The sequence below is a fragment of the Malaclemys terrapin genome, chromosome 16, assembly GCF_027887155.1.
Source record: "Malaclemys terrapin pileata isolate rMalTer1 chromosome 16, rMalTer1.hap1, whole genome shotgun sequence".
NCBI lineage: Eukaryota > Metazoa > Chordata > Testudines > Emydidae > Malaclemys > Malaclemys terrapin.
This window is the reverse complement of record NC_071520.1, coordinates 20,364,899-20,379,506: the sequence shown is the minus strand read 5'-3', so window position 1 is coordinate 20,379,506 and position 14,608 is coordinate 20,364,899. Positions and strand designations below refer to the sequence as shown.

At 39.4% G+C, this 14,608-nt stretch overlaps 1 protein-coding gene across 7 annotated transcripts in view; it reads left to right on the top strand.

Moving 5' to 3' along the window:
- The window catches only part of SFSWAP (splicing factor SWAP), a 108,260-nt gene extending 93,682 nt beyond the window's left edge, over positions 1–14,578 (top strand). For 4 of the 7 annotated variants that reach the window (XM_054006870.1, XM_054006869.1, XM_054006874.1 and 1 more), the window contains 5 exons: positions 1,922–2,077; positions 3,263–3,388; positions 10,658–10,828; positions 11,834–11,906; positions 14,158–14,578. In XM_054006870.1, the coding sequence (XP_053862845.1) occupies positions 1,922–2,077; positions 3,263–3,388; positions 10,658–10,828; positions 11,834–11,906; positions 14,158–14,223 (592 nt within the window). In that variant the 3' untranslated portion in view covers positions 14,224–14,578. Of the gene's footprint in view, positions 1–1,921; positions 2,078–3,262; positions 3,389–10,657; positions 10,829–11,833; positions 11,907–14,157 lie in introns of those variants that run through there. The other 3 variants (XM_054006871.1, XM_054006872.1, XM_054006873.1) reach the window with 2 other exon arrangements.
- The last annotated feature ends 30 nt before the right edge of the window (positions 14,579–14,608 follow it).

Below are 14,608 nucleotides of genomic sequence, written 5' to 3'. Positions count from 1 at the left end.
ACAAGCAAGTGATTTTAGAGGCTTTTACATCACTTTTAAAAAATCCTTATGTGTAATATTTTATTTTTAGAAGTGTAGCAAATTGCACTGGCAAATTGTTATTTGGTATAAATGAGATTAAGAGTGCGATATATTTTTATTTGTTCTTACACTGTTAACATACTAGAGTCACAGCTTAGTAAATACACATGATGCACCATTGATGTTAATATAGCTTAATTTTTAAATAGTTTACTTAATTTAATCTTGTACCTTACAGTAGAAGTTGCAGAATTCACTTCCTGTTCAAATAACATCACTGATTCAGGGTGATGTCAGATATTTAATTATGTATTGCTTAAATGTGTGATCAAAGCAATTCTCCTAGACAAGGTAAAAACTGTAGATATGCGAGGAACCCAGCTGTATCAATTTTATTGCAGTCCTTGTGTTAACAATGACTCCTTTCCATACATACATATTCCTTCCATTACTGTTCTCAAATGTGTAGCGCGAAACTAGTTCCTAAAGCTCTTGATATACCAAGGATTTGATTGCAGACCAAGAAGATGCATCTAGAGTTTTAGAAAGCAGTAAAGCATGCACAATAGCCCCATAGTGTGTTGCAGCACTGCTTCCTGTGAACACTTTAGCTCAATAAAGTTATTGCCTCAAGTTCACAAATTAGTAACTAAAGTCTAATGCAAAAAGATGTGTGTGAATTTGTTAGAACTGTTTTGGAAAACAAGCAAGTTTTGGGACCCTCTTGTTTAGCTATAGTCAACACTCCATCAGTGCCCTTTTTCCTAATAAACTTCAAAGCACCATAACAAATTTGACGTAAATTGTATCTGATAGTGGTGCTCTGTTGTAGTAGCATAGAATGTCAATCACTGAAGTTTTACGCATGATGTTCTAGCTGAGAAGTTTCAAATTTCACAGTTGATGACCAGTAAATGTAAATAATGACCATATTAATGAGAGTATGAATCTTCCTATTTTGTATGAAATAGATCATCATAGCACAAAATCTAGGATAATGCATGGGGCATGAGTTGGAAGAAGGGAGGAGAAAAGGGGCTGCAAAGCAACTCATTATACAGTGAATGATTTAATGATTTTGCAGATAAAATGTAAGTCTGCATTTTGAACTTGTGAGTAGGACTGGAAGCTCTAAACTTCCATTTCATGTTAATCACTTTCCTGGTATATTTTAGTAATAGCTTACTGCTAAGCCACCTACTCCATTTATCCAGTTAATGAACCATGGGTAGTAATTAGGAGCAGGATGCATCATTAAAGGGTTTGTAAACCAAGCTGGATGGAATAGGTAAATGTGTGCTATGTTTTTCATTGGCCCAGTTTCAAAAATTCAACTAAAATTTACCTCAAAATAGCAGTCCCTCACCTAATTTGTAAAATGGGTGTTTCCTGTTGCTCCAAAATCCATCCATTCATCTTGGAGGCAATATCTATTCAAATACTTCCACTTTCTTCAGATGTAATGTGACCTGATAACTTTATAGAATAATGAAATTCTAAGAGAGCCTATTAAACAATATTACTGGTATTAACTTACTCTATTTAAAGGAGTATAATGCCTTATGAATATCTCATGAAGTCTAGTTTAAAATAATAATTCCATGTATTCCAGTGAAAAAGTTAAGCCATTTTTTAATCATTTAAAGGCTAGTGGCTAAATCTCTTCAGGTTGAAGTGATTGGAAAAATGTTATAGAACCAAAACAATCATACCCAATTCATAAATATTTTAAGCTAATGTATTTTTCTCTGACTGTTTGGACTTTTGTAGGCTGGTCCATGTAAGCATGCTTTCACTAAGGTTCAGCTTTGCTTAAGGGATTAAGTCTTTTCAAGATTCTAGTTAATACCAAAACTAGAACATTTATTCTCAATGTGAAGTGTGTGCCTCCATATCACAGACTCACAGCATCCACAGGGACACTGAGCATGGAGCCGAGTCTGAGCAACTCATCAATGGCAGCAGCAACAGAGCGAGAAAATTATCAGGCAGCTTCGACCACGAAAAGATTTGACTGCTGGAGCTCTTTAGAGGGAAATCCTGGTAAAACGTCAAGGTGTCTGACTGACCTCAAACTTTATAATCTGTTTTTTCCTTTAATCCTTCTGAAAGGCCTGGTAAAGGTCAGATTTCTAAGTTGAAAAGCAGTTAAATAGCAATATGGTACTTAACTGCTGTTGTGATTTTCCTTTCAGTAGGTCTGTTTGACTGTAATAGGATCTATGATTTACAAATGGCTTGTCTATTAGTCATTGCAAAATTTGGTTTTCTGAAGAAAATGAATGCTTGAGGTGCATGGGGTAAAGTATCTTGTATAAAGGAGATGGAGTAAAAATTCAAAATCCCTAAGCAAAATGATTAGATCTACATATCTTATTGGGAACAGAGCTAACTACTACTAAGGTATTTTTCAAGTAAAGGAAAGATTTTTGCTTTTTTCCTATTGTATGTATTCTCTATTGGAAAATGCTCAGGTTTTACTTTTACAAACACTTAGCGTTAAATCTTTGAGATAAGCATGCGCTCTTACGTTGATCTCTAATCTTAACTGGGCGCGCTCTGTTTCTCTCTGTAGGCCAGACATTTCAAGTTGAAATGCTAATGCTAAATAGTATTGGTCAGGAGTTGTTAGTCAGTTGCATAGGTTGAAAGTATTGAGTAATCAGGATTTCCTGCAGAATAAGGAACAGAATTTTTTTGACTTGTCAATATTCAGAGGAAACTTACAAATTTCAAAACAAAATGATCTTTTTAACTCAGTATCTTCACTGTTTTCAATTTACCTGCATGATGCAGCAACACTAGATACTGCTAATTTGGAAAGACAAAGTCAAGTCTAACTTTAAGATTCTAGGCTTTAAACCAAAATGGACTTAAGCAGAACAGTTAGCGCAAACTGTCTTCCATGAGAGGTAACTGACTAACTGCACTGTGACATTCCAGTGCTAATATGAGTTGAGAGTGGTTCACGTGGCACCTCTTCCCTGTTGAGAGTGAAGAGCAAGTCATGCATTCTCATACATATTAATATAAATAAATAAAATATTTTGATGGTGAGAAACCCTCGTGGCACTAGCAAGCCTTAGAGACTAGGAATATCCCATGTTGATATGAAATCAAATAAGCATTTGAAAGGCACCGTAGTTGGGTTCGATGACTGCATAATCCACTGAAATAAAAATAATACAACAAATTACGGCATTAACAACAACAAAAAATAAAACTTTCCCCTCCCATTCAGGTCGCGATCGAGATCTCCCCGGAGAAGGGTCCACTCACCTGAAAGGCGAAGAGAGGAAAGGGCTGTCCCAACGGCTTATCGCATTAGTAACAGTCCTGGAATGAGTAGGAAACGCACACGTTCCAGGTATGTGCACCAGTCATGACAAATGCCCCATTTGGGGTTTTAAATATTGTGTGTTGCTTTGTGTACTGTTTATGTAAAGCTTGTTTTTTCTGTGAGCTGAGGCTTTGTTTCACCCATGATTTATATAATGATTAACAAGCCAACCTGCGAAAAAACAGTTTGCAAGTAGAAACACTGGTCCCTCTTGTATAGAATGTGTGTACAGGTCTACAGCATAAAGTGATGAGCATGTACATGCTTTGGCTGTATCTAGTACAGTGACAGGTTATTTTACAGTTCATGTTTGCTGCTTGATGCACTGTAATTGGAGTATTCTAACCCCTTCCCAGTCTGAAACATCTTTGCTGTGCTTTCCTTCCTGCAAATACTGGAAACTGTTCAGATTTGTACTTGGAATTCCCAGGGTCTGGCTACACTGCTTACCCCTTGGTAAGATTCTCTGGCTGTAGTTGCGCAAACAGTGTGCCGAAATGCCATGCCATATTGGCATTTTAGTTGAGTGAAGATTGCATAGTCATGATTGGATCTAAAGCTAACTAATGGGGAGGGGGGACAATACACTTTAGCACACATTACGTTTTAGAATAAAATATATTTTGAATGTACAAGTGGAACTCAGCCTGTAAAATGGTCAGTGTTTTTTTCCTGTAGGAGTTGTGGTTTCTTTCTACCATGTACACTGCAGCCAGGGCCGGCTCTAGGTCTTCTGCTGCCCCAAGCAAAAAAATTTTTGGCTGCCCCCCCCACATGCTCCCCAACTGCACCCTCCTGCTGTCCCAACCCTGGGTCACTGGTAACTCGCTCCCAGGGCGGGTCATTCAGCGGGAATTTTAGATGTGCACAGAACACAGATACGATTGGTTCCCATATGGTTACAGAACTGCAGTGAAGTGGAACAATTTTCACTTGTGTGACTGGAGGATATCTGGATGCATATTATAAGACTGTCCTACATAAATGAGGAAAAGCTGAGGTGCCTTTATTATTCTTTTGTTCCATTCTTTGTTTCTGTGGGGAATGCACTATCACCGTCTTCCTTTTAAACAAATAAAACTAAAACTTAAAAAAAAAAAAAAAAAAAAAAAAGCTGCAATGGCTGTTGAAAGTAGCAATTCCAGTCCTAACAACCACTGGGAAGCATTTCTTGCTCAATTTATTCTACTTTGTCTACAGCAAGTTACAGTGGATCAGTATATTTGATTTGGGGGAAATGAAGTAACAGCTGCCCAAATTGAGCTTGAGCACTCCTGAATTTTGAGGGTGTTCAAATCTGGAAGGCAGGTGCTAGATTCCCTTTCTGAATATTAGCTATATCTGGAGAAGAAAAGTCAATTTCTGCTTCCATGGCTCAGAAGTGGAAATCCTCCTAAGTGCCTGGTACTGTATCTAAAGCTGCCCAGGTCCAGAGCCTCCCCTCCCTTACTTTTCATTTTAAAGTCTAGTGGGATCCACATACCTCCCTTGCTAGGCTTCAGATAGAGAGGTGCACCGTCCATTTAGTCCCCCCCAATTCCTTCTTTGGGGGAGAGCCCAGGGCTGGGGCGGCAGGGGGTGTGGGCGGGGGAGAGCCCAAGGCTGGGGCAGCAGAAGGGTGCAGGTGGGGGCCAGAGCTGGGGCAGCAGGGGGGGCGGGGGCGGGGGAGAGAAGAGCCCAGGACTGGAGCAGCAGGGGCATGCAGGTGGGGGCCAGAGCTGGGGCAGCAGGAGGGTGTGGGCGGGGGGTGGCAAAAAACCTAGAGCTGGCTCTGTTCCTACCATTCACAGCAAGCTGCAGATTTCAGTTCCATACTCCTTTCCCACACCCTTTCCTGTTGCTAGTGGCCAAGGGAATGCTGGGAAATGTAGTTCTTTCCCTGCTCCAGGGCTGGCTCTATGGGCAGGGAGCTAACCAAGGAACTACAGCTCCCAGGGCCCCCTGTTGGTTCTCAGCTCCCATGCTGGATTCTTGCACCCCTTGCAAATCTGCTGCCCCAAGCAACTGCTTGCTTTGCAGGTGCCTAGAGCCGGCCCTGACTGCAGCCGCCTATGTACTGGAAATGTGGAATTTCGGTTTTCATGATGAGAAAAATAAATGCTCTGTTACCTACTTTTGTCAGAGATGCTTTGTGCAGTCTGTGCTCTGAAGAGGAGAAACCGCAGTTTGTGTTACTTTGGGGACATTAGACCAAAAAAATTTCCAAACTCAAAAAAAATTGTTTACCTGGGGCTTTTTTTACTGTTTCACTTTTTGTACAGTTGACTTCTCTAGTCATGTGCTGCTCTTATGGTGAATATTTATTAATAAAAGTATTTTTCAATATCTTTCTACAAATTAAAGTAATTGCATACCTACCATTGTCCTAAATTTTTAAACAGGCATATTCTGAAAGCATTGTGTGATAAACATTACATTTAAAACACCTGTTGTAAAATTTGATTTCTTCTGGATCTTCATTTTTGTGCTAAAATGCATATTTACTAAGCATAAATATATTTTGATTACATTACTATGGTTATTCAATCAATATAAAGTCTAAGCATACTGAAAAAATGATCCCTTACTTTAGCAGCCCAAAACACCGTAAAAATTTAATAAAATTAATTACTGCTGTGTTCTATCATAAGCCATGAATCACTTTTTCCATTGCCTTTACATGCTCAACACAGATATGGTCTTTCTGAAATGAAAAAGCTTTTTGTCTTGTTTTAGTCTGTAATGAGAAGATTACATAAGTAAAACATCATTTCAGGTCAGTGAGCTCCGTAGAACAGTACACGTTTGCAAAGTTTTTAAGGGTTGATGGGCATGCACTCTTGCACCCTCAATTTAGGTGTGCAAATATTTGTGCAATGTGTGCACTCATCAGTTTGGGAGCACACACGTGCATATGCACTCACAAAGCTAAATTAGATGCACTCTTTAGGGTAACTGCATCTAAAGTGTGCATGTCACAATTTCATATGCCTGTCTCGGAATCCTACTCAGTCCCAAATTTAGGTTGCTTATCTGTTGGGGGGTGGAAAAGCAGCAAATTATTTTCATTGTTGTCCATGTTTGGTTAAAAAAGTACTTGGTCTCCACTTGTCTTTTTTTTTTTTTTTTTTTTTAAATGAGAATAATCCCTATTATGTATCCCATTGCATAGCAGCAGTGCATCCACGTTGAGGAATTATATGTCCTTTTACTCTCTTTCCTGACAGCAAAAGTTAAAAACATGGTAGAATCCAAGTCCACGGGCCCCTATGGATCCATGAGGAGAAGCCCTGAGCCACCGGGGGCATTGCCCTACAAACTGCAGTGCCTTAACCAAAGTGGGGCAGTCCCGAGGGCACAGACACACACCCCACCTCCTCTCCCCTGCCTCCTGGCCAGCTTGGAAGGAGGAAGTTGGAGCTGGGCAATCCAAGGCAGCTGCTGCTCTTGCTGGTACCATTGGGCAGACAGCTGCAGCACACCCCCATCCCAGAGCCCCAGCTGCTCCTCAGTTCCCAGCACCCTTTGACTGCTCATGCAGCCAGTAGGAGCCACCCAGGTGGGGGGACCTGGCTCGGGGGTCAGCAGAGCCCCTGGGAGCTGGAACCGCACAGCCTCTAGGTCGCCCCCCCCCCCCCTTCTGCACCCTGAGCTACCCCCCTGCCTGCATACAGTTCCTAGCTGCACCCTGCCTGCACCCTTGAACAGTTTTCAAACTTTTTGAGCTGAGCACACCCTCCCCTTTAAGTTATAATTTTTGGCTGCACCCCAACCCAACTCAGACAGCCTGGGTGGCCTTCTGAGGTGACTCAGGCTGTAGGTGGCTCTCTCTCCCCTGGCTCTGCCGTGCAGAGCTGGCCCAAGCCCCACCGGGCCCGGCCCCAGCAAAATAAAAGTCAAACTACGCCTATGGGGCCTGGCCGAAGCTCCGGCACCCCGCAGAGCTAAAGTCCCAAGGCGCCCTCAACACCCCCTCTCCTCTGGGTCCTGGAGTTATTATAGTATGTTGGGGAGGGGCTCAAAAAGAAAACGTTGGAGAACCCCTGGTTTAAAGGAAACCTCACCAGTTTGTCATCTGGTTAATTAGTTTTTCATATTTATTGCCTCATAGTAACAAAAGACCCTGTTGCATACTCCTGGTGGATTGGGTCAAGTAGATCAGAAGACTCAACATTCATAAGTCTTAAGATTCTCCCTTCCCTGAAAAACCAGAATGTCAGGGAAAATGAATCCTTTCCCCCAAGTCATGCACTAGATGTGCATACACTTAAGTTCAGTATTTAGTGGCATGAGTTGCTGACCATTCAGTAGTTTAAATGAATAGAGGATTCTTACAGTTGCTACACTACTAGGGGTGCTGAATTGTGACTGCTTGCTTTGAAGACCTCCATGATTCAAGAAGGAAATCTGTTTTTACCCTTTAAAATTGTTATTTTAAATAGCATTATCCTCTTAATATGGATAGAAACCATATATAGCCGATCTCCAGCACAAAGCTGAAACTAAGATCTTGTGGGTATGGTTCCCTGAACAATGCATAATAAAAACTGGCAGTAAATGCCAAAAATTCAAACAACTGGGGAAACAGTATTAGACAAACATACATGCAGCCAGTTCTGAGAGCTTGCTAGTCATATTATTAGGGTTCAGTGAAATTTCTAGGCAAAAAAATCATGAGTGAAGCTGGCCTGTTGGATTTTTATGAATGGAAAACATACTACCTGCAAGGACCCGGAAGTCACCTTTCCTTGTGTCAACTTCAATGAATTAGAGACCTCTTGTTCATTTAGTATAGTGAGACCTATTTCTAGAGTACATCTGATTGCCTTTTCCAATGTAGGTCCTCTTCCTGTATTTCTAAATTGCCTGTAATAATCCACCTAACATGAGATTAGTGAAAAAAGTAGAGTATGTTCAAATCAAAAAGTGACAAGAAATGGCCTTAGTTTAAGAATGTGTATGGTACTTCTACTCCAGATATATATATATTTGGGACACTGTTTATAAGTACATCCTGTTTATGGTATGGGCTGTTGAGAAATAAGCCATGGAAAATTGAGATGTGATTAATATAATATTGTTTGATATTTTACTACTAGAATGTCATTACATGTTAGAATAAAAACAAATAAAAAAGCTTACAGTGAAACATTTTTACTTTTAAAAAAGGACTATTAAAAACTTAATAAATACTTGTGCTCTATGAAATATGTTCACAGCACAAAAATATGGTTTGCTGCTTAAGAAACTCAGCAATTAAAATACAGAGCTTACCAGTCAAGGGATAGCTGAGTCCCATGGCTTTGCTCCTTATGGTAATGGGGAGCTTAAATAGGTCAGTGAACCTGTCTGATGTTCAGTATCACTTGGTAAGTATAAGTAATTAATGTATTTGTTTTTGTCACGAATAGTGTTTTCTATTTTAAATACAAGTAAAAGTGTAACCGTTTTGTAATTATAAGATTGTGGTTTTTTAAGTTCCAAATGTTAACTGATATTTCAAAAGTGAAGTCTCTTCCTGGATTAAGTCTTAAGCATCAGAGATGTACAGTACTTGTTTTCCATTGTTCATGTTATATTGTTACAACAAAATTGATGTTTTATTCCCTAAGCAAGTTATTGTTTAATGTTATCAATTCATTTTATAGAATGCATTAATTACCTTTGGACTGTGCATAGTATTTATCTAAAACGTAATAATTATTCCACTGACTGCCCTGAAAATTACCTTTGTTTGCTAATGTTAGCTCACTGGAAATGTTACCAAAAGAATAAGATGTAGAGAATGATATGGGATATATATAGTGCTTTAAAGAGTGTACTTTTTGCAACTTTACCTCCATTCATCCATATAACTACTAAGTACAGAAATGTAAGACACTTTTCTCATCTTCCAGATCTGTGCTAGGCTTTTTTATGAAATCATAAATTTTCCAGAACTTCATTCCATACATTATTATAACTTTCTGATTAAAGATACTCTCTTAGGCTAGTAAATACACTAAAAAGTACATTAATTGGGCTATTCAGGGGCAAAAAATTCCATGGAAATTGGAGTGAGCTAATAATTGACATTTAGAATGTGGCTTGAAATGTTAAGGCACAGTAGAAGCATCAAGCAACTTGTAATCTACTTCCAATGAGTAGACTGTAAAAGTTATAGCAGAACTTTTTGGATTCCTCAGTGGACATTAATAGTTTGTTTTTTGTTAAGCTTTTAAAAATAGAGAGAGAGTAAAGTAGTAGAATAGGGAGACAGAAACACAATGAATTGTTGCATGGAGGTTGATTCAGTAATCTTAATTACACAACTGGGATGTTAGTCTGTAAATTCATAGCAAGCTATAAACGTCTAGATTACTCAGTCTCCAGTGTTACCTTTAGAATTCAACACTAGAGTTCAGTGCTGGATATAGTTTTAGAATATTTGTGTTGTCCCCTTGTTTTGTCAACAATAAAAATAATTTTATGTACCCATAAATCTACTTTATTTCTATTTTTTTAGTAATAATTGTCAGTTATAGCTAACAGTCATGTTGTCTACTCAAAGCAATCCCAAGCATATTGCTTTGGGTAGGACTATTTGAGAAATACAGTAGCTCAGTTGTAATTTCGTTTCAGACTGAAGTTTGTCATGCAGTAGGTTTGGTCATCGAAACCTATTTGTTGGTTTAGAAGGAAAATATACAGTATCAGTTTGCCTTTTAGATGAGACGGTCTATAGTTCTGTTAGAATGGATTAAAAAAATAAAGACTGTGAACACTCATGTTCCAGGTCATTAGGGAGTTAGGATCAAACTTTCCCTATAGCCAGGTTATTTTATAATTGTCCATTACAGGATTTGCTTGCACCTTGCTCTGAAACATCTGATTCCTGATTGGTATGTTAATGTCTGTGTTTCTGTGAAGGTCAAGTAAGGGCTGAGGAGCCAAGTACTCTTAATGCTCAGGTACTGGGTTGAAGTCTGGGAATCATAATGTATAGGTTAACTGTTGCATCACTTGCATCTGAAGAAGTGAGGTTCTTACCCACGAAAGCTTATGCTCCCAATACTTCTGTTAGTCTTAAAGGTGCCACAGGACCCTCTGTTGCTTTTTATAGGTTAACTATGAGGACTCCTGGGAGTTTTTCCTTCCTACTATCATAGGAATATAACCACCCATGGTATGATGGTTACAGTGTGTACTCAATGCACAAGGAGCACCACATCCAGGAGGGCTAGAAGATCTGTTAGAAATGACTAATACGATTTCTGCTTAAACTGGTTAACAGCACATAATTTTAAATCTCCTCTAATAAAATGCTTCCTTTTTCAGAAGCCCCCATGAAAAGAAGAAGAAACGACGGTCTAGATCATGTACCAAGTCCAAAGCTAGGTCTCATTCACCATCCATGTCACCTGGCAAACAGTCCGCACATAAGAACTCTGTACATTCAACTAGTGTATCTCCTGTGGAGAGTAGGGAATCCAGCCAAGAACGGTCCAGGTAATACTCTTTCACAACGGCATATGGGGATACTGACAGCTTTTGACCATGAATGTACCTTTTGATTGGATTTGTGTGGGGAGAATTGTAATACAAGTTATGTAGAGCTATAAGAAGTTAGGGCTATATGCCACTGTGGTTTTCGGGTGGGGGGTACTAGAACTGTGCTGGGTACCTGAGATTGTGAGGAACCCTATGAGACTCTCAGGGCCAAATTTTAAAAAGGGTGAATTTTCTAATAAACATTTCAGGCGGGAGGAAATGATAGAGAACTCAATTGCCTAGGGAAGAGCATGTGTAAAATGTGAGAGATGAAATAGTCATTTAAGGGAGGCACAACAGGAATAGTGCAACTTTTCCATATACACATCTCAGTGCAACTTGAACCAAAGTGATACTATTGAGACCTCCATAATCTAAATCCTACAGTTAAAATGTGGTTAATGTTACTAAAAATCATAATACTTCGTTGGGATGGATTTCTTTAAGTTTCTCCTTTTGATTGTAATTGTTATTGAGGATTCATAAGTGAATTACCCCATTGAGTAGAGTCTGTTCACAGTTCCTACACTGATACTCAGAGCTCTCTATAGCAGTAGTTCTCAAACTTTTGTACTAGTGACCCCTTTCACATAGCAGGCCTCTGAGTGCAACCCCCCCGCCCCCCTTCTAAATTAAAAACACTTTTTATATATTTAACACCATTATAAATGCTGGAGGCAAAGCGGGGTTTGCAGGCTGACAGCTTGTGATCCCCCCATGTAATAACCTTGTGACCCCCTGACGGGTCCTGACCCCCAGTTTGAGAACCCCTGCTCGATAGCATTGGCCACAGGTATGTGAGAGAGAACCTGTGTGACAGTGACCTGTATTGACTATAGTCCAGTGAAACGTGAAAACTATTGAGCAATATGAGGGAGGCTCATGCACATACAAGACAGAATTGTTGCATGAGATATAGCTAGAAAATGTATACATTTCTAATTCTTAACTTTTAATTTTTAGGGGCGTTTCTCAGGAAACAGATGGCCAGATCTCTTCAGCAATCGTGTCTTCAGTGCAAAGTAAAATAACTCAGGTATGAATTAAGACACTCTCTATTGTTTACTGAAGTGTATTACCATCATTGTAGCATGCTCCTTTAGGTATTTTGTATAATTGTATGATGTAGAACAGGGATTGGCAACCTTTGGCACGCGGCCCGTCAGGTTAAGCCCCCTGGCGGGCCGGGCTGGTTTGTTTACCTACCATGTCCGCAGGTTCAGCCGATCGTGGCTCCCACTGGACGCGGTTCGCCGCTCCAGGCCAATGGGGGCGGCAGGAAGCGACCGGCCAGCACATCCCTCGGCCCATGCTGCTTCCCACAGCCCCCATTGGCCTCGGAATGAGACCGGTGCAAATTCAGTCATAAGTGGCAAAAATTACTGAGGGCCTAATCTTCCATGCAATGTCTTTTATTGAAGAACCCATCTTGACACCAGGTTTGCAAAGCTCGCGTGGGGGGAAAATCATATTTCTTGTAAACTGTCGATATTTAATATTTATGTCACTGAGACAAACATGGATGCCATTTTTACTGAGACACTTTTCAGAGCAGAACTGCTTCTGTTCTATTAAACTTTTACTCTTTACTTTTACTTAAACAGTTGTCATTGGTGGGAAAGCTTAACTCAGACATAGAGGTGATAAAATAAAAGTAGAAAAGACTATTTATAGAAATTGTTCAGTCATTGGTAATATTGTTCTGCATAAAAATATCTGCCGGCTACAGCTAGAAAATTTCAGGTAAGTCTTGGCCCCTGACCAAGAATCATACTGTACTATCCAGATGAGTGAATTTCAACAGTGATAAGATCACCCTGTTTTTGGAAAATCATAATTGGAATGCTTAGGCATAACGGGAGAGTTAAAAAGAGGTGAAATGACTTCCAGTTGAAGTGCAATCTGTATGGTATTTCACAAGAAATATAGATGGAATGTAGAGGTGTAAGAGGTGTGAGTGTTGTGCTTGGAAATAGGAAACGTTTCATTCCGAGCTCTGGGGAGGAGTTTTGACTGGCCATGCTTCCCTCTCCCCATTTACTCCATGGTTTGCTGTGGGATTTTGTTTTGTGCTGCAGACTTTATCCTCCATGTGTGTGAGATGTGTACAGAGAGTGGTATGTAAAACCAGAAGTCCTAGTAGGTAATGGGCCCTTCATATCTGCAAGGGCATGCTTATCTCTCTGCATCTGTAATTTTTATAGATTGGGGTGTTTTTTTACTACTGTGTCTGTGGATGCTACACGTCCTACTAAAATTTTGGCTGAAAATAGACAAAAATAATACATTCTAAAGTTTTTCTTCTGGTGCTGAATTATAAATCTAAAAATAGGTTATTTCCAACAGGAAGTACCCTTAAATATAATAGTGCCGCAAGAACCACTTTTTAAAAAACAGATGTAAGACTTATTTGCCACTTCGGCATAATATAGCTGTACATTACTTTGCTGTGGTCACTACATGACGTTACCATAATGAAAAAAAGTCGATAAGAACTAGATATTATCTTTTAGCCTATGTATAGCAAGTCACCTTTTGACATGCATTATGGAAGATGGATATTACTCTTTTGAAGTAAACACATTTTTAGTAATTTTGCATTTGGTATTCAGAAGTTTTTTTTCATATATTTTGTAGTCATAAAGCTTCATGGAAGCCGTCAGATTCAACTTACCTAAAATGACAGTTCTTTTGTGAGGCACGGTCTCTACTGGATATTGGCAGGACAGAATTAAGTGCTATGACTCTCTGGACAGCAGCTTTCTTATATTTCATTCTGACTTCGTGGAAGTACTTGTTGTTTGTTCAAAATATTGTCTCCTATTGTTCTAAAGGTGAATTTTAATTGCTGCAGCAAGAGTCTTCTTCTCCAAATTCTCTTTTTGGGGGGGCGTGGTACCATTGGAATCAGAGTATCATGAAAATGAAAGTTTATGCTGCAGTGTATGCCCTTCATCTCGTGTGTATTGTGTATGGCCACTGCCTCGATTCCATTCTTTCCACCTACTCACCTCACACACTTTCTACCCTATCGTTTGTTGTTTCATTTCTCTTTCGTATTGTTTTATTTTTTTACAGTGAGATTTAATTCTTAGCTATTTAAAAAGTTTGCTAGCTAGCAGATCTATTAGTTTATAATTATTGTATGTGATTTTGTGAAATCAAGAGGCCAGTGCTCTGGGAAACTTACCAGTAGGACTGCTGACTTCAGTGCAGAGTTATACATTTCAAACTCTTGATTAAAAACTAAGGGAATTCTGACTATTTTTTCTCTATTCTCCCTACAGGATCTTATGGCCAAAGTGAGAGCGATGCTTGCAGCTTCCAAAAACATACAAACTAGTGCCTCCTGAGACTTGTTGAAGTGACCATCAAGAAAACGGTGTGAAGAGGAACACTTTAAAAAACTGCCTCATCTCAAATGTACAGCTGGCAAATTTTGCTCATTTTGGTTCAGTTCTCTTTCGTCTAAAGTTATCAAAACCTGAAGAACTGAAAACCTTATCTGTACAGAACTGTATCCTTGGAACTTCAATGACTTTTTGCACCCAGAATCTCTCTTGACAGCTTTTGGTTTTTGTAAATTGATTTTTTTGACTAATTCTTCAGTAAGATTTTATGATCAGCAGACTGTATATATGTAAATATCATGTTTCTGTGATAAAGTATTACTCAATAAAAGAGGAGAGAAACACCTTTTATTAGCTACACACTTGTTGGAAGTTGCTTAAGTGTGAG